At 44.2% G+C, this 24433-nt stretch overlaps 1 protein-coding gene across 1 annotated transcript; it reads right to left on the reverse strand.

The window, feature by feature from the left end:
- Positions 1–1122: 1122 nt before the first annotated feature.
- nsd1b (nuclear receptor binding SET domain protein 1b) lies at positions 1123–24156 on the reverse strand (the record flags this gene model as incomplete). The annotated part of the gene is made up of 24 exons (XM_080013589.1): positions 24020–24156; positions 23165–23758; positions 21419–21560; positions 20847–21019; positions 17441–20456; positions 16535–16647; positions 15966–16212; positions 13745–13863; positions 13410–13449; positions 13036–13262; positions 11607–11726; positions 11376–11499; positions 10725–10925; positions 10358–10537; positions 9582–9738; positions 7943–8148; positions 7253–7365; positions 6777–6923; positions 6305–6427; positions 4830–4946; positions 2784–2925; positions 2464–2570; positions 2150–2339; positions 1123–1706 (listed from the first exon to the last, which is right to left on the reverse strand). Exons 1-24 carry the CDS (start codon positions 24134–24136, stop codon positions 1123–1125), a joined length of 7299 nt encoding a protein of 2432 aa, XP_079869715.1. The 5' UTR covers positions 24137–24156.
- Positions 24157–24433: the final 277 nt, after the last annotated feature.

Here is a 24433-nt window from a genome sequence, read left to right on the forward strand (position 1 = left end):
TTTGCATGAGTCACTTGGAGGCTGTTTAGCGTTGCCCGTGGCAACGTGATGTGACACTGTCGCACTCAAGTATTTTGTGTCAATATGTAAAAAAAGTATCTCGGGCAACTTGCATGCCGTCTCCATAGCAACGTACACTGCAGAGGCTCTAACGTGGGTGAGGAGAAGCGTGACACAGCGAAGGGAAGTGGAGGCTGAAACCCGTCGACCGGTTCAGAATCAGTGACGTTTTGTCGGAGGTCATGGGACCTTCCTCCCAGCGTGAACAGCACTGAAACACAGAAACAGCAGACGGTGGTTTGTGGTGTCGCCCCCACAGGACACCTGGAGCACTACAGCACAGCAGCAGCGATGACACACTGATCCACATATCAAAAAAACACAAAGGAGTGATTATGAGAACACGTTTCCTCTCATCTCCATTCCCCACACACACACACACACACACACACACACACACACACACACACACACACACACACACACACACACACACACACACACACATCAGTGTTTCCCCTGATTATATTTCCTTACATTGATGAAAGCTGTCATTAAAAAACCTGTTAGCTACCTATTTTAGAATTTCACCCCCAGGAGTCAATACATTTTCATCTTATTTTGTACAGTTGTTTTTTTTATATAGATATTATATTATATTGTTACTATATACTATACTATATTATATTATATGTGAGGCTACTTGATCATTACTCTACAGTTTGGCCAAGTCAAGTCATTCAAAAATAATACTCACATAACGTTCTGTTAGAACATATAAAGGGAAAACACTGATATAAACTGTATACACAGCATGTATTTACATCATATATATATATATATATATATTTATATATATATGCATATATGATAGAACATCTCTCCATATCAAGGTGCAGTCAGCATCATTCTGTGCAAATTCACTTCTTCACTTCCTGTTTTAAAGTTTGTTTGTTTAGTCTTCAGAGACAGGACAGCTATATATATATATATATATATATATATATATATATATATATATATATATATATATATTACAATATAATATCATATATATATATATATAAAACCTAAAGCGTTGTTTTTCACTGTGTGACGTGATTGGCCAGTCCTGCTATGATGTCATGGCTCCGCCTCTTCCTCCTCCTCCTCCTCCTCCTCCTCCTCCAGGTCTCCATCCTCCTCGTACGAGGATACAGGGGAGTACTGTGGAGGAGGGGTACGCCTGGCGTCCTCTGGACCTGCTGGGACCCTGGGGGGCATCGGGATGCGGAGCAGCAGGGGGGAGGGTTGGGTGGAGGTGGAGGCACGGGGGGGTCCGGAGCCGAGGGTCCGGGCAGGACAGGGGACGTCCAAGGGGGGTTTGTCAGGCCGGGGGGTGTTTAGGGGGGGCGCGGCAGTCCAGGAATAGCATGGTGCGTCCGGGGGGGGCCGGGAGGTCTGGCGGGCATCCAGAGTCGGGGGTCCGGAGTTGTCCAGGGGGGGTACCGGGGGCTGGGGGGGGGCGTAGTCCCGGATCTCGCCGGGCTCCAGCGGTTCGGGGCCACAGGGGTCGTGCTCGCTGCAGCACAGTTTCCCGTCCAGCTTGGAGATGAAGAGCAGCCCCTCACGGTGCTGAGCGCAGAAGGAGCTGGGACACAGCTCGCAGAACGAGGCCGAGTCAGAACCACACTGGTCACACTGGTGCCACGGACACACCCAGCGGCCTGCACACAGAGACACGGTATGCACACACATATACACACACGCACACATACACACAGTAGAGACAGAGACACACACACACACACACACGTACACAGTATAGACACACACGTTATAAAAACACAAAGTATAGGATACAGTAGACACAGTAGACACACACACACGCACACACACACACAATAAAAGTCTGTATTTCACATAATTTACAGTACATTTTTCTTCCTTGTCTTATATTATTATTATTATTATTATTATTATTATTATTATTATTAATAATAATAATAATAATAATAATAATATCCAACATTTTCCCCAGGAGGTTAATAAAGTGTTATCTTATATTGTCTTCTTTCACAGAGGTGGTGCTGTCGTATGCTGTATTAAGGTGGTATAGGTAGGTGTTGCATAAGGTTAGTGGCGCAGTATTAGGGTGGTGCTGTCTGACCTGCCGGTCTCTTGGTGAGGTTCAGGCAGTCTGCATGGTAGACCTTGGGACAGCCTGGCTTCTTGCAGGACACCAGCTGACCTCCGTCACCACAGCTGAAGCACTCGTCCTCCCGCTGCTTTGTAAGCACCACCTTCCTCCTCTTCCTCCTCCGTAGCCTGCGACTCTTATCCTCCGACGGAGGGTTGTTCTATGGACAGGAGGATTATGGGTTAAGTCACACAGACAACACTGGTTCCTACCCAGTACTGATATAATAAAATATATATATACACATACACACACATACATACAATACAATACAATATTCTGACCTTGGGCCGGACGCCCAGGAAGCCGCTGCAGTTTGAAGCTCCACATTTACAAACTGTCTTCCCATTACCAAGACACTCCAGGTTGTAGTTGAAGGTCAGCTCTGTTCCTGAGAGAGAGAACAGAGACACACACACACACACACACGCAGACAGACGGTTTTATTGTAAACACTGTAGTTTAGGATTTACATCAGATTTGGGGATTCCGAATATATAAGTGCACATTGTAATGTTTATTGTCACCTTTGAAAATTCCCTATTATAAATAATGATAATTAATTAAAATAACTATAATAATAAATCCCTTTCCGCCAGCTGACCTGCGTTGATGTCCACCAGTGCGAACAGTCCCACTCGGGTGTCTCCGGACACCGTCCACTTCTGGGTCTCGCAGTTGGGCTGGCAGCAGTGGTTCATGAAGCGCGCCTCGTTGCCTTTGGGCCCTGCATCGATGATGCGGTCCTGGAGCACAGAGGGGGGTCAGGGTGGGGCTTATTAACGATTGATTTGAAGATGTACGATCAATCAATACTTTCACAAGTCATCTTCCAGAATTTTTGTATTGTACCATTACAATCATCGACATTAATAATAAGAAGATAAGACAAACACCCGGACCAAGCCCACACCACACGAGGACCACCCTTGAACTACACCGAAACCACACCCAGATCACACCCGCCCCTGCGGGTCAAATAGACTCATGGGGTCCAGGCAGAGGGGTGAAAACACCAACTTTAAATCAATAAATAAATCTTCCAATATAATTTAATACTTTGGAACAAAATATAAGAATAGAATCAAACTATATTTCAATTCAGATCGTAAAGGAGTAGGACTGGAGTTCACATTTTTTTACTAGAGCTGGCCTTCAAACTAAGTATATAAGGCTATGTTCACACTGCAAGCCTTAGTGCTCAATTCGCATTAATTGCTCAGATCCGATTTTTTTGTTTGGCTGTTCACATTATTTTTTCAATGTGGCCAATATCAGATTCCAGTGTGAACGGGTCACGGTCCTGAACTGACCCGCAGAAGTAACAAAGACATCACAGGCTGCACGCTGTCTTACGGAAGTAAACATGGCGGGCAAATGCAGCCTGGGCCGCGGCCCGGTGGTTGTCGCGCGGCTCGGGACCGTGTACCTTGGCTCAAGATCGTGGCTTAAATCTCTAAATCTAGACAGGGGCACGGTGCTTTTTTGTTTCATTCTATAAGTTAGTAAAATAACTATTTAGTCAAATATAAAATCTAAAATAAAAACACAATGTGTGCAAATTGCAACCTAATTGCTCTCTCAAAGGACACACACACGCACGCACGCATGCACACGCACGCACACACACACACACTAAAGTGGTGCAATTCATAAACCGCGGTGAGCGTGGGTGCTCCCTCGCAGGGTTGGTCTATTTACCTATTTATCGTTCTATTATTTATTTTCCCTCACCGAGCTGTACATGCTGCTAAACAGTGGCGGGCGGCTGTGGTGTAGGTTGCCTTGGTGGGGGGGCCGCGGTGCACCTCGCTCTGCTAGCCAGTCCCAAAGTCGAGGGCAGAATTCGAGAGTATTTTCTCGAAACACAGGGGGACTTTTTTGCGTGACCCTAATACTCATTTCTTGTGAATGTACTTAATGTATTTATTTTCCTCGGAAAATTGGATTTGGACCACTTGGCCTGCAGTGTGAACATTGCGTAAGCTGTGTATATAAAATAAGGACATTATCAAGCCTGCTTCACATCAAAAACAACAAGTGAGTAGAACAAACCGGAAGTCCATTCATTCCTACAGTATGGAGAGTCGGATTCCGCACGGGAAAAGCTATGACACACTGCGGTGCGGAATTACTGTGTGCGATCGAGGCTTCGGGATGCATTCAAATTTTTCAGTTAATGCAAAGTTTTGGTCTGACAGTACCACTGGCAGTTATGTCAGTCACGTTCATTATTGGAACTGGGCTTAAAAAAACCCGAAAAAAATAAGTCAGGAGTATAAAATAATGACGTTACTAACGTTAGATGTCACCGTGTTTACTATCAATGAATCTCTTTTTGTATAAGTGAATACCCCCCCATTTTCTACAACAAATTTTGTGATGTGCAATCACAAAGACTAATGCACCACAACGGCCTGTTTTCGGATTCAGTGTAAAACCAGCAAAGCACTCACTTAACCCTCTTTTCAAAATAAATGCTTGCTCCATCCAATATATAAATATTTGTGGCTCTGTGGCAAGAGGTAATGGGCTCATGGGAAATGTAATCTTACTGTCAAAATATCTGAAAATAGTACGTTAGTCTCCCCATACTCGTGAAAACGGACATTACATGGGCGGTGCTGGGCTAAGAGGGGCAGAGCTTCACCTTGTCCAGAGTCAGCATGTAGAAGTTGAAGATGTCCTTCTCCTGAGCCTTCCTGATCCGGGACCTGCACTCCTCCTCGTCGATCACCTCCCCAACATACTCACTCACAAACGCACCCTGTTACAGAACACAATAAAAATAATAATAATATGATAATACATTTTATGGATATAGCACCTTTCATACATGAAATGTAGCTCAAAGTGCTTCATAAAAAAAAGCCATAAAGGGATTAGATGACGAGCCAATATACGATAGTAGGGGTGGACTGATATGTATTTTTTTTTCTTGTTTTGTTTTGGGGTTTTTATTCAGGGCCGATACCGATACCCATTATTAAGTAATCAAGGAGAGCGATAACTGATATTTGGGGCTGATAAACAGTACATTTTTCAGTAAAAATGAAAATTTTAGCGTCAAAACTTACAGTAACACAAACTCCAACACAAAAATTCCTTTACATGCCTTTAAACACTAACATTAACATTAAATACAAGAAAACATTTCAACATTAAATTTTGAGACAGTCTCTCCCCTAGCTGCCACTGTATCCACAGCTCATTCATGACATGTCGTAAATTAGGGCTGCCCCCTGAAAGTCGACGAGTCGAATCATCAGTCGGAAACCCGTCAGTAGACTGAGATTCTATCAAGTCAAGCAGTCATTGTTTTTGTTTTTTTGTTTTTTGTTTTTCCCCAGTCAGTGTGCATTACAATAACATGATATAACAGATGAAAGCTTACAAAATGCACAGGGATAACATTTCAATGAGGATTTATAAATAATCCTAAATATATTTATATATTTGTGAGTCGTCCGCACCCGGACACGGGCGCGAACATGGCTCTCCGTGCACCCCGATCGCAGAGAGGAACACGGAGAGTCGTGCCCCGTTCCTCCAAACAAAACAACTATAAACAGTGTGGGGACGGGACACGGAGGAACAGGGCACCACTCATAGACTCTTAAGATTCTTTTCTGCGCATCACGCATGGAGAGGGGGTGATCGAGGAGAGAATCAGGGAGAAAGTGTCCCTGTTAGGCGCGGTTTCATTCAATACGCACATGTTTTGTTCCATAGGGAGATGTAAAATAAAATAACCTACATCTAAAATAAAAACACACTGTTTTGCCGGCTGATCGCGGGCACCGCATCGCTGGCGTGCATTGCAATATATGCAACGTGAGCATTTCGAGGGGTGGCGGAGTCGTTGGAACATGGAACATTTGGCGTTTGCTACCAATCCGATAATGCTATGGGTGGGACATTTAGACAGACTACAAGCAGAAACCTTTCAGTGAGAGGCAGCTGCATCAGAGCCAGAGGAGCACATTTAGAAAATTTATTTATTTTATCGGCAATCATATCAGACAAAATAACGTCTCAGATAATTGTAAAAATGATGAATATCGGATACCATTATCGGGTATCCGATAACTGGTCGACCCTAACACGATGGTGCACAAAATTAACCTTTTTGATGTCGTGCACGCAGCGGAGGCCCCAGCCACGTGACAGCGTCCTGAAGATCTCCACTTGGCTGTACTGCCGCTTGGTGAAGGCCTGGTTCAGGCAGCGCTCCCCTGCCGGACACACCTGGGTGGGGGGTAAGAGATCCCTCTTATAATTTATCTTACTTGCAAAAGCACATTAGTGCAGAGTCCCACACTAAGTATTGTCTTTTGTGTCTTCTCATATATATATATATATATATATATATATATATATATATATATATATATACACACACACATACATACATACATATATATATATACATATATACATATATACATATATATATATATATATATATATATATATATATATATATATATATATATAATTATTATTAACAACAATAATAATAATAATCAATAACATGTTGCCAAATTTGTTTTAGAGGCCCACATTTTAATAGGCGTAATTCTAATTGGGGGGTTACCTGGGGGTGGCACTCGTACAGCAACATGCGGTTCAGACACTCTGAATCCACTCCACACGGACTCTCGTCTGTGGCCTTGCAGTTGCAGCGTGGGATCTCTGATAGGTCAGCTGTGATGATCTGCACCTTCCCGATTGGACGATTTACCTGAAGGGGGTGGGGAAAACAATTTAAAAATAAATAACTCTTTTTTTATTTGTTTCTATTGAAACCCCGAAGTCTTTATTTTGTTTCTGGCCTTGCTTCACAATACACCTTCCTAGCAACTGTACTGACACCGCTCTGCAGTGTTAGTCCATCGGATGGTATGCACTACACATTCTAACGAAATTCAAGACAAAGTTAGATCGTATGAGGTTCAGAGGTAGGTTTTAGAACATCAGAAATGTTAACTCATTTTGAGAAAAAATTCAGTCTATTATAAAGATTTAACATACTCAGGGAATCGAAACCAAACCTGGCAGTGCCTTGCTCACCTTGATGTGTCTATACGGGGGAGGTTTCCTGTCGTTCTTTTTGTCCTCCTGAAGCTGCCGTAGTTCCTTCTCTGCTTGCAGCTCACGGAAACGAACAGCGGCTTCCTCCAACGCTGCACCGACATATAAACATGTTTTAGTTTCCACTGACGGAGCAGACAGTAAACAGTAAAAATAATAACAAAAACAAACTTTATGTGTAAACAAACAAATCAAATACTTCAACAGTCTACTGCAAATGTACTGTATATCGGGCCTGAGATATCGGTTATCGCGCTCCTTGATTACTTAATAATCGGTATCAGCCCTGACAAAAACATATCGGTCGACCCCACCAAATAATACTTCAAACACCTTACAAGTCTTCTTCAAACCTCAAACATTATTTAAAGCCCTGTAGAGCCATTATTCAAACCTCAAACTGAATCTTAACACTTTAACAAGTCTTCTTCAAGTTAGAAAACTTTATTTAAAAAACCTTTACAGCTGTTCTTCAAACTGAAAACTTTATTGGAACACCTTTACAACTGTTCTTCAAACTGAAAAAAAAACATAATTAAAAACACCTTTACAGCTCTTCTTTAAATCTCAAGCTTTATTTTAACACTTTTACAGCAGTTCTTCAAATTGAAAAATGTAAACAGATAAGTGTAAGCCAGGCTTTTCTCTACAGGACTCCAGACATCGTACCTTTCTTATAGACGGCGTCAACACCCTTGCCCATCTTGTCCCGGCTGTTAGCGTCCACGTCCATGTAGGGAAAGACTCGGGCCTGGTAGGTCCACAGGTAGTCGTTGGAGCCGAAGAAGTGCACTGGGAACTCCCCCACGTCATGACGCATGCGTTGGATGTTCTCTGGGATCGTTCTGGGATGACTGACCTCCGCCGGCCACCACCTGGACATGGGAGGAACAGAAACCACAGGTTTAAAAGAAAGCTTCAAAATAAAGCAGTGCAATATATGTATCTACTGTATATTACTTCCATGAGGGAAGGAAAAACTTGCCAACTTGCAAGGTGCAAGTGAACAGTCAGTTCTTGAAGTTGATGTGTTGGAAGCAGGAAAAATGGGCAAGCGTAAGGATCTGAGCGACTTTGACAAGGGCCAAATTGAGATGGCTAGACGACTGGTTCAGAGTATCTCCAAAACGGCTGGTCTTGTGGGGTGTTCTTGGTATGCAATGGTTAGTACCTAACAAAAGTGGTCCAAGGAAGGACAACCGGTGAAGCGGCGACAGGGTCATGGGGACCAATGCTCATTGATGCACGTGGCGAGCCAAGTCCAGCCCGTCTGGTCTGATCCAACAGCCCATGATGACCCCTGTCCACCGCCGAAAGAGCCTTCAATGGGCATGTCCAATTAAGCATCTATTGGGTTGTGCCGGAACAACAAGCCTGATCCATGGGAGCCCCACCTCCCAACTTAAAGGACTTAAAGGATCTGCTATAACTTCTTGGTGCCAGATACCACAGGACCCCTTCAGAGAAAGGTCAACGGGTGGGGGCACAAGGGGGAGCTTCACAATATTAGTGGTTATTAGTGGTGGTTTATATATACAATATTACGATATTTTCTTATTTACGTGAACACAATTGACTAGCCGATTGATGAAGGAGCTGCGTTCCTCGTAGAATAGACCCATTTAGGGTCCCAGAATATTCGATGTGGGTTTGATGTCAATCTCCGACGGTACAGACAATGCGTGTGCTAGCGATGTGCGAGCAAGCGATGGGATGCCCCCGATCGGTGCGCCAGAACAGTGTGTTTTCATTTAATTTTATGTCTCCTGATGGAACAAAACAAGTGCTTATGGAACTAAACCGTGTGTAATGGGGACACTTTCTTCCTGACTCTCTCTTAAAGACACGGCCATCTGAGGGGGTTATTTTCCGATTGGACACCTTGATTGATTGCACTCTTTACAAAAAACATTTCTATGTGGTTTTGAAAAGGCTCATATAGCCGCGATCAGTTGGAAAAAAAATGTGTTTCTATTGGCCCAGCAAGTTATTGAACTTTTGTGCAGAGCAGCGTGGCATTGCGCACCGCTGTGCCTGCACTTTGCTCTGTGCAGATTCTGCACTGTGAATAAATACACAATAATGATGTTAAGAGCGCAGTGCAGGGCAGCGTACACCGTGTCTTATGTGAGGGCCCTTCATACTGGTTTCGTTCCAAGAGGTGTTTAGAGATCCCGCTGAGTAGAGTTGTTGGAGCCTAATCCTAACGACCTTTAGAGAATACCACCCAGGTGTGTAGTGTGAAACGAGTGTTCTTTTGTGGTGTGTAGCATATAGTATGTGGTAGGACATCCGTGCAGCCACTGACCTGAAGCGGCCCACTTTGACCCACAGGAGGTCCTTGTAGTGCGGCTTCTTGCTGGCCTTGCAGTCGTTGCAGTACCAGCTGCCTTTGGGCATATCGATGTTCAGGCACTCTCGGTGAAAGGCAGCGGGACAGGACTCGCAGCACAGTAGACTTCCCCCTGTATTGCAGGAGGACCAACAGCAGGGTACAATTCATTTATAATGCAATAAATACATCTGGATTCGTAATCCAGAGAAGTAGACTTTCAAATTAGCTATTTAAAGTTATTAGAGAAAAGGCTGAAAAACTTCAGCTGGAAGCCAAACAAATCATTATAAAATTGCTTGATTCAAATTAATTTAGGTATGGACAACTCTAAATAATACAAAAAATTATGATAAAAGATGATAATCATCAATAATAACTGATTGGAGTGTAATGATACACTCAGCCCACAATTCAGTACGTGATTCGGTTCGGTACTGTATCAAACCATGAACCAGGGTTCATGGTTTGATACAGTCACAATATGTTTAACAGAGTTTGAATGAAACTTTTACAACTGCAGAAGATTCCTTAAGCATTAACAAATGAATTGTTACTATTTATCCTATATTCTTCTAATAGATTTTGGTGGTGATTCTGCTCTCTGATGGTTAAAGTCAATAAAGAATTTGTATGTGTGTCATCACATTTCATTCCACGATATATACTGGTACATATTTTGTTCCTATATATTATTCATAATAACAACAACAACAACAATAATACTAATAATAATAATAATATAATCGGACCCTCTGTGCAGACGAAGCACCAACTGACGTTGACGTGTTCGTGGTTCTTGACACCGCGTCGTGGGCTGAAGTGGTTGGGACACACGATGCTGCTGCGGGACAGAACCACGCTGCCGGCCGCCATGCACAGCTCTGTGGCATGGTACGCCACGGGACATCGCACACAACGGACCAAGTGACCTGCAGACAGACAGGAAGAGCGAGAGAGAGAAGCAGGTAGAGACCGACAGAAAGACAGGAAGAGAGATGGGCAGACAGTGAGATAGGCAGAGAGAGAGACAGACAGGCGGGGAGACGGTCAGAGAGCGAGACAGGTGGGGAGACAGACAGTCAGAGGGACAGACAGACAGAAAGGCAGTGAGAGTACCTTTGGAGGCGGAGGGGCTGCTGGGGTTGCTGATGAAGCATGCGAGGCAGACGTGCAGTGAGCAGCGAAAGCCGCGCTGCAGCGGCGCCGTGGGGGCGTGGCCTGCAGCGCAGGCGCCGTGGTAGAACTTCCCGCAGACTGGAAGCATGCAGCGCCGCACGTCCTCACCACGCTTCTTACACACGAAGCAGGTGTGCACACCTGCAGCAGAACACCTTCTTAGCAACTGTACTGACACCGCTCTGCAGTGTTAGTCCATCAGATGGTATGCACTACACATTCTAACGAAATTCAAGACAGATTTTTGGACAAAGTTAGATCGTATGAGGTTCAGAGGTAGGTTTTAGAACATCAGAAATGTTAACTCATTTTGAGAAAAAATTAATAGATTAATTAAATGAAATAATTAAATGAAATAAATAAATACAATCAGACAAAATGTTTATGTTGAAATTTAGACCATTTCAATTCAAATTTTAAAGTATTAAATGGCTTTTAAGGCCTAATATTTTTAAAATTGAATTTAAGACATTTTAAGACTTTTTAAGGCCCTGCAGACATCCTGGGACCTGCATAGTTTTTTCAACATTGTTACAGTGCTCAGAGAACAGAATGAGAGAATTAATAAAGTCTTATCTTATCTTATCTTACCAGACTTGCACTCGGGGCAGATGAACTTCCCTTTAGGAGCCTGAGCCAGAGAGATGCAGGCGAGGTGGAAGGCTCCGCAGCACTGACCCTCACACAGCAGCAGCTCCCCCGGCATCTCACACACCTGGACACAAGGGTAGTGAGCAAGGCACGGGCACTGCAAGGTGGTGGGTTCTATTCTCTATGTTTTTGCTTTTTTTCAAGGTAGAACTTGATGGAACGTAAAGTCACCTGGCAGACATTCTCCTTCATGGAGGCGGGGCCTCCTCGCTCTCCGATGACCTTCCTGGTCGGAGAGGACCGGTCATTGCTCGGCAGAGAGTCATCTGTCTCCAGGAAGCCCAGTTCCTCCTGAGCATATCCAGGAAATAAGGTCCCATGGCCTTTGATTTAAATCGTTTTAAAGCATTCTGTTCAGGGGTTGACACTACCTCACATTACATCATTGATTAGACATATCTCACAGTCACAGACAAACCTTCTATAGTAAGACGTGACATTAGTTAGTTGGAGTCAGAGATTTATTTTTTAAGCAAAGTATGTTAGATAGTTAAGATGAGTAGGCAGTGTTGTAGAGTTCAGGTGTATGTAGTCTGAAGAAATTGGTCTTCGTCTGCGACTAAAGTTAGGAAGCGCTTCAGCCGTTCTGTCATTAAGGGGAGCTGCTTCCACCATTGTGGCGCCAGGGATGAGAAGAGTGCGACTGGGTGAGTTAAGGCCGAGACATGGCTCAGGGTTAACTACGCTTGTATTCCCACGGCAGTGTCTGCCGCGGTGGTGAGCTATTTATAGTTCTGCCACGCTGACTGCAGACGCCGCCAGAAGCCTGCTGGCAGTGCCTCCCTCTTTTACTATTATCGTGCACCTTATCACTATTATTGCACATTATTATTTTACCCAAATTCCACCTCACTGCTCATCCCAGTTTTCGATTCCGAGCAAAATATTTATTGACAAAACAAAAATGGAGTCGCTTGATCCCCACGGATGCTATAATTCACATTATTTCCTGCATATATGTATGACCGTATGTATATGTATGTGACAAATAATCTCTTGAACTTGAACTTGAACTATTTAATGTCCAACCCAATGTTCTGTGATATTTTCTGCCATCAGTTCTGAATCTTTGTATTTTTGTTAGTAATGTAGTAATGTATAAAAAAATATATAGTTACAAAGTTTCACTTTGTAATTTCGCTACCAAGTCAAATACGGAAATGCAGAGGAAATGACATGGTGGAGATGAGGACCAAAACAAGCGAGCCAAATCACAGCACTAGCGGTGTTGCCGTCTCTACATCCTACATAAGGACCAGAAGTAGCTCTGCGGTCTTTTGACGTGGAACTATAAATCGGCCTTTACTCTCCATATTCTCCATAGTAATGGAGAAAATGGAGGGCAGTGTTTCTCAGGAGAAAGAGGAGCTCCATCTTGTCAATATTGAGCTTCAGGTGTTGCCCAGACATCCATGTGTCAATGTCTTGACGACATGCAGAGATGCGCCTCTCGACATGTGCTTCCGAGAGGTGAAGGGAGAGAAATAATGAGTGTAATAAAATAAATAAAAACACTCAAGTGCAATATGCCTTGTGGCTGCCTGGTAAGGAAAATGTTTGTATTCAAATGAGGACCCTCACTAACAGAGTAGTGTCTGACCTCTGGCTGTGGGCCATTCGTACTGACGTCCTTCAGCTTGGTTTGAGTGGTGTCAAGACTCGGGTAGGGGCCGTCTGACTCCTCCAGCAGCTCTGCAGGCCGAGGGCTGGGTGGAGGCAGCACTGGGACGGGGGCGCAGGGCGTGGAGGAGGAAGTAGCTTCACAGGTGGAGCTTGGTGGGGAGCCAGTCCTTACTGCCTGCTTGACCTTAGAGAAACCTCCAGAAACTGGGACAGAGACATTGAGAAACAGTCCACCAGGGGGCGAACCACACAGCTAGTTGTAAAACATCTATCAAGCAAATCTATCATATTTCATAATACTTCTAAATTAATGTCTCCAAAAACCCCCCAGTGATTTTTCAGTGAACTCACCAGAGGCAGCAGCTGCAGCGACATTCCTTATGGATCTTACCTGTAATTGAAAAACACAAACATCACATAGACGTCAGTATCACACATAACACCGAATATCTCCTTCGGAATTACAAAACATCATGTCAAAACATTCAAATGTTAAGTACGAGATCAGACCACAATTAAAATGTTTATTATAAACCTCCGATATTCCAGAACTCAAATCAAGATGATCCTTCTCATCACTAATAATTTAGATTAAAACAAGGGAAGCACAATCTGACAACGTCTTTCATTTTATGAAAATATCATTCCATTGAAAGGTGATACATAATATAGCATCACACACGCACAGTGTTGCCTTTTCCCGCCTTCCTCTTGGGTCCTGGAGCAGCCTCTGCCTCCAGGCAGTATTCCAGGATCTTCTGAGTTGGTTTCCTCTTCCTCTTCCTCTCGCCCAGTGGAGCCTCCACTGAAACACATCATAACAGACCATTAGTAACCGGCTGGAGGCAGAGGAGGCATCCCGGTTAGCAGCATTACATTAAATTGCATTACCCAATCAAGTTCATTTTCAAGTATACATTAGGTGTTCTCACACCTTTTCATAGTTCTAAGAACTTTTGGGGGCACAGTCCCTTTTTTTGTGTGTCCGCACTGCAGGAACTAGGAACATACGTAGTTCTTAGAACGTTGTTTTGAGGGGCCTGTTTAGCTCCTACTCCACGGCATAAAGAGGAACCTTCAGTGATTTATGTGCACAGTGATGTTCCAGACGTAAGACCACGGTCCCTCGCGGATACCTCGAACTGAGGGCATTCCGCCCGACCAAGTTGCGTCGCACATACACTCGGCTGTAATAAAAGATAACCAATACAAATTAAAACAATATTTTTATTTTAGATGTATTTATTTCATTTTATTTTCTGATGTAAATTGAATGAAACAAAATATACGCGCGCGCTATCCCGATGCTAGCCCTTACAAAAGTCGGAACAAACTTTTAAATTACAACTTGATCTAATAAGAGTGAAGATTCAGCAACTGGATTGCTTATTTTTCATCTCATATTTGTTGAGAAACATATTTTGGCAGACTGATAAGGTGAAATCACTGAAAGTTACGGAGTAAATACACGGAACTCATGCTGAAACCCCGTTGGCTGACGTCACTTCAGACTTCCTACAGGCTGAAGGCTGAATACAACCAGAAGAAAATCCCTTGAAGGTACAGTATCTAACCCCCAGTTCCTAGTTCCCCCCAGGGAGTCCCCAGAGCTGTTCTGTGCCTAATAAGTATATTTTACACATACTGTAGTATCAAACCCTCACAGTCACAGCTAAACCTTCTAAAGGAATAAGCTGGACATGGATGAGCGACTTCTGAGTCTGCGTAGTGATGGATGAGTAAGGGTAGAGTAGTAGAGTAGAGTAGCAGTTTGATGTACAACGCTGAAGAAGAGACCCAACGTCTTATCAGCCGGTGAAGTGATGGGAGGAAGGAAGCCACATGAGAGAATTTTCGGTGGTTGAACAGTGAGATGCAGCAGATCCTGTATAGCTCTGTAGATGCCTGTAGAAGTCAGTAGAGGTCAGCAGCGTTCTGTTGAGGTCTGTAGAGGTCAGTATAGGTCTGTAGATGTCAGTATAGCTCCGTAGAGGTCAGTAGAGGTCAATAACAGACTGTAGAGGTCAGTAGAGGTCTGTAGAGTTCAGTAGCGGTATGTAGGGGCCAGTATTTGTCTGTAGTCTGATATGGTTGGTATAGGTCTGTAGAGGTCAGTATAGCTCTGTAGAGGTCATTATAGATCTGTAGAGGTCAGTAGTGGTCGTAGAGGTCAGCATAGTTCTGTAGAGGTCAGTAAAGGTTGGTAGAGGTCACGTGAGTTTAGTGGAGGTCAGTGGAGTCTGTATCTTCAGATAACTCAACTTCATCCATTATTCAAATTGGTCAATTCCAAAACTAATAGCAATTATAATTACTAGTTAATATTCAAATACAAAAAGGTTGTGTATTACTTTTAAATTATTGATGTTCATCTAGCGCTGTAACTCCTTAGATACTTGAAGAAAAAACAGATGATTCAGATGATGTGATGTATGTGAAATTATTTGTATTATATATATTTATACTAGTGCCCGTTCAAAGCCTGCCTGTTCATGAAAGAAGTGGCGACACACGGTGAAAGACACCAGGGAAATACACTCTTTCTCATGGGAAAAAACACACCCAATGCACACTTTTGGATAAACTCCCTGTTCGCTTGTTAATTCAGAGTTTATTAATATTACACGTGTTGCGCGTCTGGACCAAACATGCCGGTTCGGAACTGGCCGATTGCTTTCACAGGAAGCCCCGCCCCCGGCTGGCCCACTGTTTATTGAAAGTTTATTAATATTACACGTGTCGCCCGTCCAAATTCGACGCTGCACATCCTTGGGTCCCCAGCAATACACCCGCCAAGTATGAAGTAGATCCGATGAACGACGGTTGTCAAGATAATGGATAAAGGACAAACATACATACAGAGATTCCTTCCTTTACAGTTAGATGTAGTTGAAACAAACTCCTCACCATGATCTCTGGTGCCTTCTGCTGACTGTACAGCTTCAGCCTCAGGTGGAGGGGTCAGTGTGTCCACGGAAAGCATTGGTGCTTCATGGGAAGATGAGTTTTCAGTCCTGGAAACCTCTACTTCTGACAGCACTGATGAAATGATTTCCTCAGGAGGCGGAGTCTGTATTTCTGTAAGTGAGTTCGGAGGGACGGAGTCATCCACGTTCTTATCCAACAGCGCTGAATCAGACTGCGGGTTGATCTGCTGAGGAATCGAAAAAGATAAACAATTAGGGCTTAGTGTTTTTAGGATTGCCCCAAATCCACACTGGCTCTGCAATGAAACAGAACGGTGTCCCCTGGGGCTGATGGTGAGGACAGGTCAACATTTTAATTTAAATGTGTGCCAGTACAAGAATGTGTGCGCAAGTACAAGAATGTGTTGTTTACTCAATAGAGTATGTACTGTAATAACTGACATCTGCAGTGATTTTAGTGCATCGATATACCACATGAAATTGAACTTGAACATATAAAACCAAGGTTTGTTTTCAGGATGCTATGTCAGGTTGGGAGGTGACATCTACCTTTCCTGCTGACTGGAATGCCTTTTTGGTTTTCTTCCTGCTGCAGAAAATCTGATCGTATTCTTCAGTCCACTCGATGAGCCTTTTGCTTGGTTTTCTGATGCGTTTTTGCACTAGGAAAGATGAGTGAGGGAGCACAGAGGCTGGTAAAGGTGCCAATATACTCACAAAGAAGCTTTTTTTTTTTAATCAAAGAGGTGCACAAAGAACTAGTAAGAAACAGGTGCAAAGTGTTTTCACTGTGTATGTGTCGGCGTGTTAAAGCCCCCAGAGTGAACTGATCCCCAGTTCACAAACAGCGTGCTCATCTGTGATTGGTCCAAGTATCAACCCCAATGTGTTGTAGTTGATTGGTGGGTGGGTTCATTTCCTCACAGTATTGACACGTCCCACTAAATATATAATTACCGAGGATCAAATTAACATGGGGAAAAGGCCATGGCATTTTGCTTAATTCATATTTAATGTGACCGATTTACACTTTGCATTCCACAAAAATGAAATCTTTTGACAGGATTAATAATTCCTGTGAGTATTCCATTCATAGCTCAGAGCCAAACCGACTCCTCTGACTCTCGTTCAGTGTTCAGGAAGTCCTCCCTCGCTCACATTACACCAACTGAAACACAAGACCCAAGAGTCGGACAAATCAAATGATGTTGTTTTTACTGAGTGACCCGTCAAGAACCGAGTCTCCAAAAGAGCCAAACATTTCATCACTACTTTCACTGGTGGAGGGACTTAAGATTGCAGCTGTTAAAACAATCTTAGAGATCTGGATTTAGAATACTGCAGAATATAGTATGTTGGTGTGTGTTTGTTGATTTAGCATTAAATCCTGACTAAATCTAGCCAGGCCTTTCCCAACTTCACCTAAAGGAAATGAAACCCAATGGAAGTCCTTACCCAGAGAAGCCTCCTGGTTCTGGGATGTTCCGGCTTTCATTGTAGTGCAGTGTGCAGGGTGACCCATAGATGGCAGTCGAGACGGCAGCGGGGCGTCAGAGCTCTTTTCGTGCAAAGGCACCTGGTTTTGTCTTTTTACCTTTACTCTTCGACAATCCTCTCCAATTGCTGAACCACCAACCCCATCCCAGGCCTGGACCCCTGCCTGGGAGTTACCTCTGGGTGACAAGTCTTTCCCTGGGAACCCGGGTCCTGAGCTAGCCGGACGACAAGGCAGGTGAGCTTTCCTTCTTCTCCCAAAGGCGTTGCTCTTCCTGTTGCAGGGCCTCTTGGAGGTCTGAAAGGAGGAACGTCTGATGCGTATGCGGTCTTTCTGAGGCTTCAGTTTGTCATGTTCATCTGTACAGGGGGCAGTTGGGCCTTGATGTTGGTCTTTCCCCGACGCTTCCCCAGACAAAGCGGGCATCACTAAGGGCTCCTCCTTGACGTGTGCACTTGGCAGCCCAATCTCCAGCTCTAGCAAGGCCCCATCTCGTTCCCTTGTGTCATGCAAATCCTTTAGCAGCATGAGGAAAGTACTGAACTTGTAGTTTGTGTCTGGTTTAAACAAGACAGGTTTCCCAAGATTATCATCAGTCAGGGACTGGAATGTCACCTCTTCTTCTACGTTTTTGAAGGCGTTTAGGAAAGAAAATTGTGAGTGAGGTGAAGAGGAGGTAGTGATGTCAGATAAAGTGTTTTCCTTCTTTGCTTTAACATGGGAGGTCAGGGGTATGAAGTCCATCGGTGGAGTGGGAGCTAGAGAAAGATCTTCATCCTCGCTCTTTACCTCAGCTTCAAAATGGTTCACATCTGAAGCCGTCTGGGGGCAAGAGGAAGGTCTGCTGCCAGATAAGGTTTCATCCCCTTCACTGTAACTGCTATCATTAGTCCTGACTGACTCCAGTTTTGTGCAATGGTTCCGTTTGGTCTCTGGTCTGGAATAGGACTGAGCTGCAGTTTGCCGCTGACAAAGACTTTCTGTTTTTCTCTGTTGTTTTGAACGGGCCTTTTCATGCTTTTTCTGTTCCATCTCCTGCATGGCTTTCAGGGCTCTAGTCATCAGCCGGGTGCTCGCAGGGAGGTGTACGGGCTGCTCCTCTAGAACTTTCTGTGATTCATCAAGACCCGTTTTTGATTCATCTGAAGCTTTGGAGGAAAGTGCTAATGTCTCTGGAGAGACTTCAGTTGTTCTAGCAGCAGATGTGTGCTGTTGTTGAGAAAGTGGGTCACGCATACTATTGATTACATTAATAACAGGAGTGTTTTGGAGTATGGAGGTGTCAAATTGGTCAACAGGGGTGCTTTTAACAGAAGACGCTGGGACCTGTTGGTTGTTCAACTTCTCAGATTGGCTTGATTTTGAGAAGGTCCCGCTGGGTATTAGACGTACAGCTGGGTTCCTTTTGACTGCTGGGCCGTTTAATTGGTTAGATGTCAGCTTTGTCACACTGTTCAATTGGTTAGTGATGAGCTTTGTCACATAGGAAACTGGCAAACTACCCCTTTCTAACCATCCTGTGTTGTGAAAAGGTGTGACACCAATAGCTGATGATGTAGAAACAGAGGGTTTTTTAAAATCTGAATTTACTAATTGCTTGAAGGAGTCCCATGCCACATCTTTCTTCCATTCTGCTTGCTTAGGGGTTGTTGAACCTGGTGTTTCTAGATTGTCTGAACTTCTTAACTGGTCAATGGTCCCAGGATCCTCGGTCTTCTTATCACTGACATCACAGAACACTGATTTTACAAAAGGACTCACACTGTCACTAGATACTGGAGCTTGCTGCTTCTCTAGCCTTTCTGTCTGGTTGATGGATTGAATGGTAAAGTTTGACACCTTGGACCTTTTTCTCCCTCTAGCGGGTATTTGGTCAGAAAACATGGCAGTCGGATGTACCTTTTTATCACCTGGGTTTTGTGATTGGTCAGAAGGTTCAGCCATTCTACCTTCTGAAACTCCTGATTGGTCATTGGAACTTACTGCTATGTTGGGGACTGGAGGTTTTTTACTGTCCAAGCTGGGACTCTGTGCAGAGGCCATTTCCGAAGTTACACTATCAGCCTGAGTACTTTTAGCTTTCAAAGATGCTGATTGGTTAGGGGGTATTTCTGTCTGAGTGGAGTGTTGGGTCTTTTGCTTGTCATTAAATCCTGAATGGTCACTGGTCCTGCCAGTCATACCGTCTATACCTTCATCCTTTGAATATGCAGACTGCTTTGAGAAAGTGCTGCTTTCGGCAGAGAACTTGGTCTTAATTTTGTCTTGCACTACAGTTTGGTCAATGGGGTCTTCAGTCACACTGAGGCTGCTAATGGGGATAGAAGTCCTTCTAATGACAACAGATGGGTTCTTCTTCTTACAGGGAACCTTGCTAAACAGACTGCGGTCTGGTATGGGACCGGTAGTTTTGGGTCGTCTGTCTTTGCCTGCTTTACTGAACCACAGCCCCCCCTGGACTTCCGGCTGCTTGTCCACCTCTTTGACAGTAGAAGTAGAAAGAGTCTGAGAAACCGAAGGCGCAGAATGAACCGGTTTGGACTGGCGTTCAAGGGCTTTAGGACACAGGATCTTTGGGACAGAGTCCAGGTCTGAGTATGGGCATTTCCCCATTTGGTCTGACGGATTCTGGCTGCTACAACAAGTCTGTCTGGAGCTTTTACAGCTGGTGTCCACTTTTGTTGACCTTCTGGAGTTTTTCTTGCGTACAATATTTTTTAAAGCGCTTGGCTTAGCTGGGTTTGTTTTGCTTGGGAAGGCGGTTCCGTTGATCCCCTCCATTTCAGGAGTGGTAAAGACAGGTGGAGCAGATAGAGAGGTTGGTCTGTACTCATCCTCTCTCACAGGGATGGAGGTGTCGTTTAAGGCTGTTTCCTCGGACGATGGTGAGGGCAGAACCGTTGTAGTTCTTTCCTGGAAAACGGCCTCTGCTTCTGCCACACTGGATTTCCAGGACTCCTGAAAACGCTTAGCGATCTGAGACAGAGACAGCAAGACCTTCACCAAACACTGTTACATAAATTACACACTCACAGAGGAGAAAATACGTTAAGTTCCATGGGCTCCCTGGGCTCCATGGTAACGATGGTAGAGTGATAAATATACAATTAATGTAAAAAAATATATAGTACAATGGTGTTGTGCATTGTTGTAAAAATGTAAGCGATATGTAGAGGTTGATGTATTCACATATTACTTATATATTATATATTACTACATATTACTCAATTAAAATCCAGCATGCACACAAAAGCAAGACCCCTTCAGTTCTAGTCACAAGGACAGTGATCAAGAGCAATAACATTAAAAACTATTTAATAACAGAACATTTATTACAATCACTGTCCATCAGAGTCATGTACTTACAGAGTATTTGTAGTTCTTTTCTTTCTGTTTCCCCCTCCGCTGCAGTAGGGGGAGCTGTTCAAATTCAAAGCCCCCCTTAAATGGGTGAGTGGCTTTTCCTTCCACCCAGGCCAGCTCTTCTGGCTTTCCAAAGCTCCTGACATGGTACAGTCGACAGGGTCGGTCACTGGGCTCTAGAAGGACAAACAGGAGGTCCTTATTGATTATTCAGAATGTCTCCAAGTATGCTCTGGTTTTCCTTCATGGTTTGGAAGGTCCTTGGTAAGGTACACTGCGGTATCCATCCAAGACCCTGACACTGAATGCAGAAATGTACTTCCCAATTACTATTTATGTAATTTAGTTTTTATAGATTATTTGGTTTATTGTTATGCATGTATTCTTAAATTTTATACATGAGGCTTTTTGTCAGTTCAGACTTCCATAACCCATCGTGTTTATGAATACCAATGCGCTTTACTTCTGGACATGTTGGAATAAAGACCTGTGACTCAATGAAAGAGACAATTATGCATTCAGTTCACTGGAATAAATAAAGTGTGTCAGCAATGATTTAGGCCTAGATGAGTTACCTTTCGTCCTGTGATAGATTCCCTGTGTCGCTTCTACGATCACCTCACAAGGCCACCACGGTCTTCGGTTAAACTTTGCCCAAATTATTTCACCCTCTGAAAACTTAACCGCTGGGACGGACTTCTTCTTTGGATTGCTCGGCTGTAGACAATTTGGCAGGAAATCAACAATTAGTAAATGCAGAAAGATGTCCAGACCGTTACTGGTAAGACTTAAATAATTTCATCAAATTATCGAATCATGAAAAGATCTGAAAGACTGAAGTTATTTCCAAAATCTCTGAATCCTGATGGAAACACATAAACACAAACATTTTATCAAAAGGTTTAAAAAAATATCCCTAATTGTGTAAACCTCATTGTCAGGCAAATGCAGTGAATCTGTTTAAACTGGATCTTCAAAACTTCATCAATCATGCATCACAGTTTACGCTTTCAAGGTGCGTGAAATCCAAAGCCAAGGGACTAAAACTGTTATACCTGGAAAGAAGATCAACAAACCTCTCCCCACCCCTGCTTGTAGTGGAGGGTCTTAATAACTTTATAATATCTTATAAATGACCAGACTGAAACTACTCCTATCTGTTAAGAGTTTTCAATGATACATTTTGTACACATTATTTTCTATTTCTTTTGATTGTAAATTTAATAAAATAAAATAAAATCACAATAAATAAAATTGGTTCAACTGGATGTATGTAATCCCGTTGCTGCCAATTTTCTGGTCAAAGTGCTGCGCTCTTTTTACAGCACATAATTTTCATGCTGACATGAGTCCACAAAGTCCACATTTTGTAAACTCACACTCTTTAAACTTACACTTTTCTAAACTAACCTCCAAATTCTAACATGTTGCTGCATGCAGCTTATGTGACTGTGTGCACATTTGTAATATTATTATTATTATTATTATTGTCATTAATAGTATTGTGGTCTGGGGCTGGTCTGGCTGAGCAGCCACACCTGACCCGGATCTAGGTGATTGGGTCAGGGTGGCTGCATACCTGTTGCTCGTTGGTTGGTCTGACGAGCAGCAGGTAAAACCCCCATCCCCACACACACTCAGGATAGAGGATCCCTGTCATGACATATGTCTATCTGCTCCTGGCTAATTCCAGCTGTCCCACTCTCTACAATAAACAAGTGTTTACAACCCACCGTCTTCTGTGTCTCTGCACCACTTTGGTGGCATGTGATTAGAGAAACTGCCAGATTGGTGCTGCAAAGAGTGACTAGTTTCATCTCACTTGCACCAGGACAGCATTTAGTGTTACAATATCCGAAACCAACTTCTTCGGGACAGTTGGGGCTATCAAGAAAATAAATTATTTGATTGTAATTTGAGAATAAACTTGAACTACTAACTACTGGGTCAATACCCATTTCACCCTGCTCTGAATGTAGCTGCATTTAATCATTCATGTATCTCTTCAATAACTAAAGCTTCTGAGATGCTGGAAAGTGAATTTCACTAATTTCACAGGAGCTAGGATAGCTGAACCCCTCCACACCCATGCATTGAGATAACACAGTTAGCATGTAGCTTGTCGCAATCTCTATACTGGACACACTGGGATGAAACTGGTATCGAGCTTCTTGTCTGAATCCGGGACGGACAAAGAAGCAGATTTCCCCCAAAAAGTGGAGTATCTTTTTAATGTGTGTTTACCAGGAATGTTGCCATGGAATGAACACCCTGCGGCTCTAAAAACCACAAGCAGTTTAAAAGCTTTAAAAGAAACTTGCCACTGGCAATGCTGCGCTGCTCCGGCTGAACACGGCAAGCTCCTCGTCGCTGTCCCAGCCATCCAGCTCCTCCCAGTAGCGCCGCCGCAGACCAGAGTGCTGGGACCGTGTCACCACCTTGGCCGGGGACGCGGTCACCACAGGAACCTCCGAGGGGCCCCTGAACAACTCCTGGGTACCAGGGGTAGACCCTGCAGCGGCCCTAGCTTGCTCATCTTCATCGGCCGGAGTGCATCCCTTCTCCTGGTGGCTACGAACATCATCATAGCTATGGATTATTTCAGCGTCCTGGTCGATGTCGTCATCCTCAAACAGAGAGGATTCAAAATGGAGGAAGCCATTGGCGAAGGGACTGTTGCTGTTCAGGGAGAAGGCCGGACTCGGAGGGATAGAGCAACATCCAGACTCGTCCTGATTGGCTGCGGATGTGTTTCTACTTCCTGGAACGGGACAAACGCTTTCAAAGTCGTTTTTCACACTCACATTTTGTGTGTCGCTGTACTCCACCGAGGTCTGATCCGTCCAAGGGGAGGCTGGGGCTTCCTCCGTCACCTCGCCCCAGTCCCATACCCTCTCTCCCCCTGTGTCTCCCTTCTGTCTAGCCCCCCTCTCTCTCCCTGTGTCCTCCCTCTGTCTCATGTCCCTCTCTCTCCTTGTGCCCCCCCTGTGTCTCCCACCCCCCCCTCTCTCTGAGCCCCCCCTGGGTCTCTCTCCCCTCTCTCTCTCTGTGTCCCCCCTGTGTCCCTCGCCCTTCTCTCTCTCTGTGTCCCCCCTGTGTCTCTCGCCCTTCTCTCTCCCTGTGTCCCCCCTGTGTCTCTCGCCCCTCTTGGGTACGCCCAGATCAGATGTTGTTACCATGGTAGTGAGATGCTGCAGCCTCCTTAATGGGCTGTAGGTGGAGGAGGAGGAGGGCAGGGAGGAGGAGGAGGAGCGTTCCCTCTTGGTGACGCCGTAGGAGGAAGGACGTTTCATTGAGGAGGAGCTTCCGGCAGACATGGCCGCCCTGGTCCTAGGATACGAGGAGAGGCGGTCACTGCCGGGGGGCAGCTAGCCTCTCTGCTGGGGCAAACGCAAGGCCATGGCTGCTTCCTGGAAATTAAAGCCACATCTTTAGTATAATTAGAAATGTGTTTTATCGGTGCAAAACCTTAGAGAATAGAATAGACTAGCATAAACTGTAAACAGTAACACAAATATGGGAAAACATTGTTGATACTCAATTCAAATTCAATATGGATGCCAGTTGTGAGTTGTTTTATAACCAGGATA

Source organism: Zeus faber (assembly GCF_960531495.2).
Source record: "Zeus faber genome assembly, chromosome: 14".
Lineage (NCBI taxonomy): Eukaryota > Metazoa > Chordata > Actinopteri > Zeiformes > Zeidae > Zeus > Zeus faber.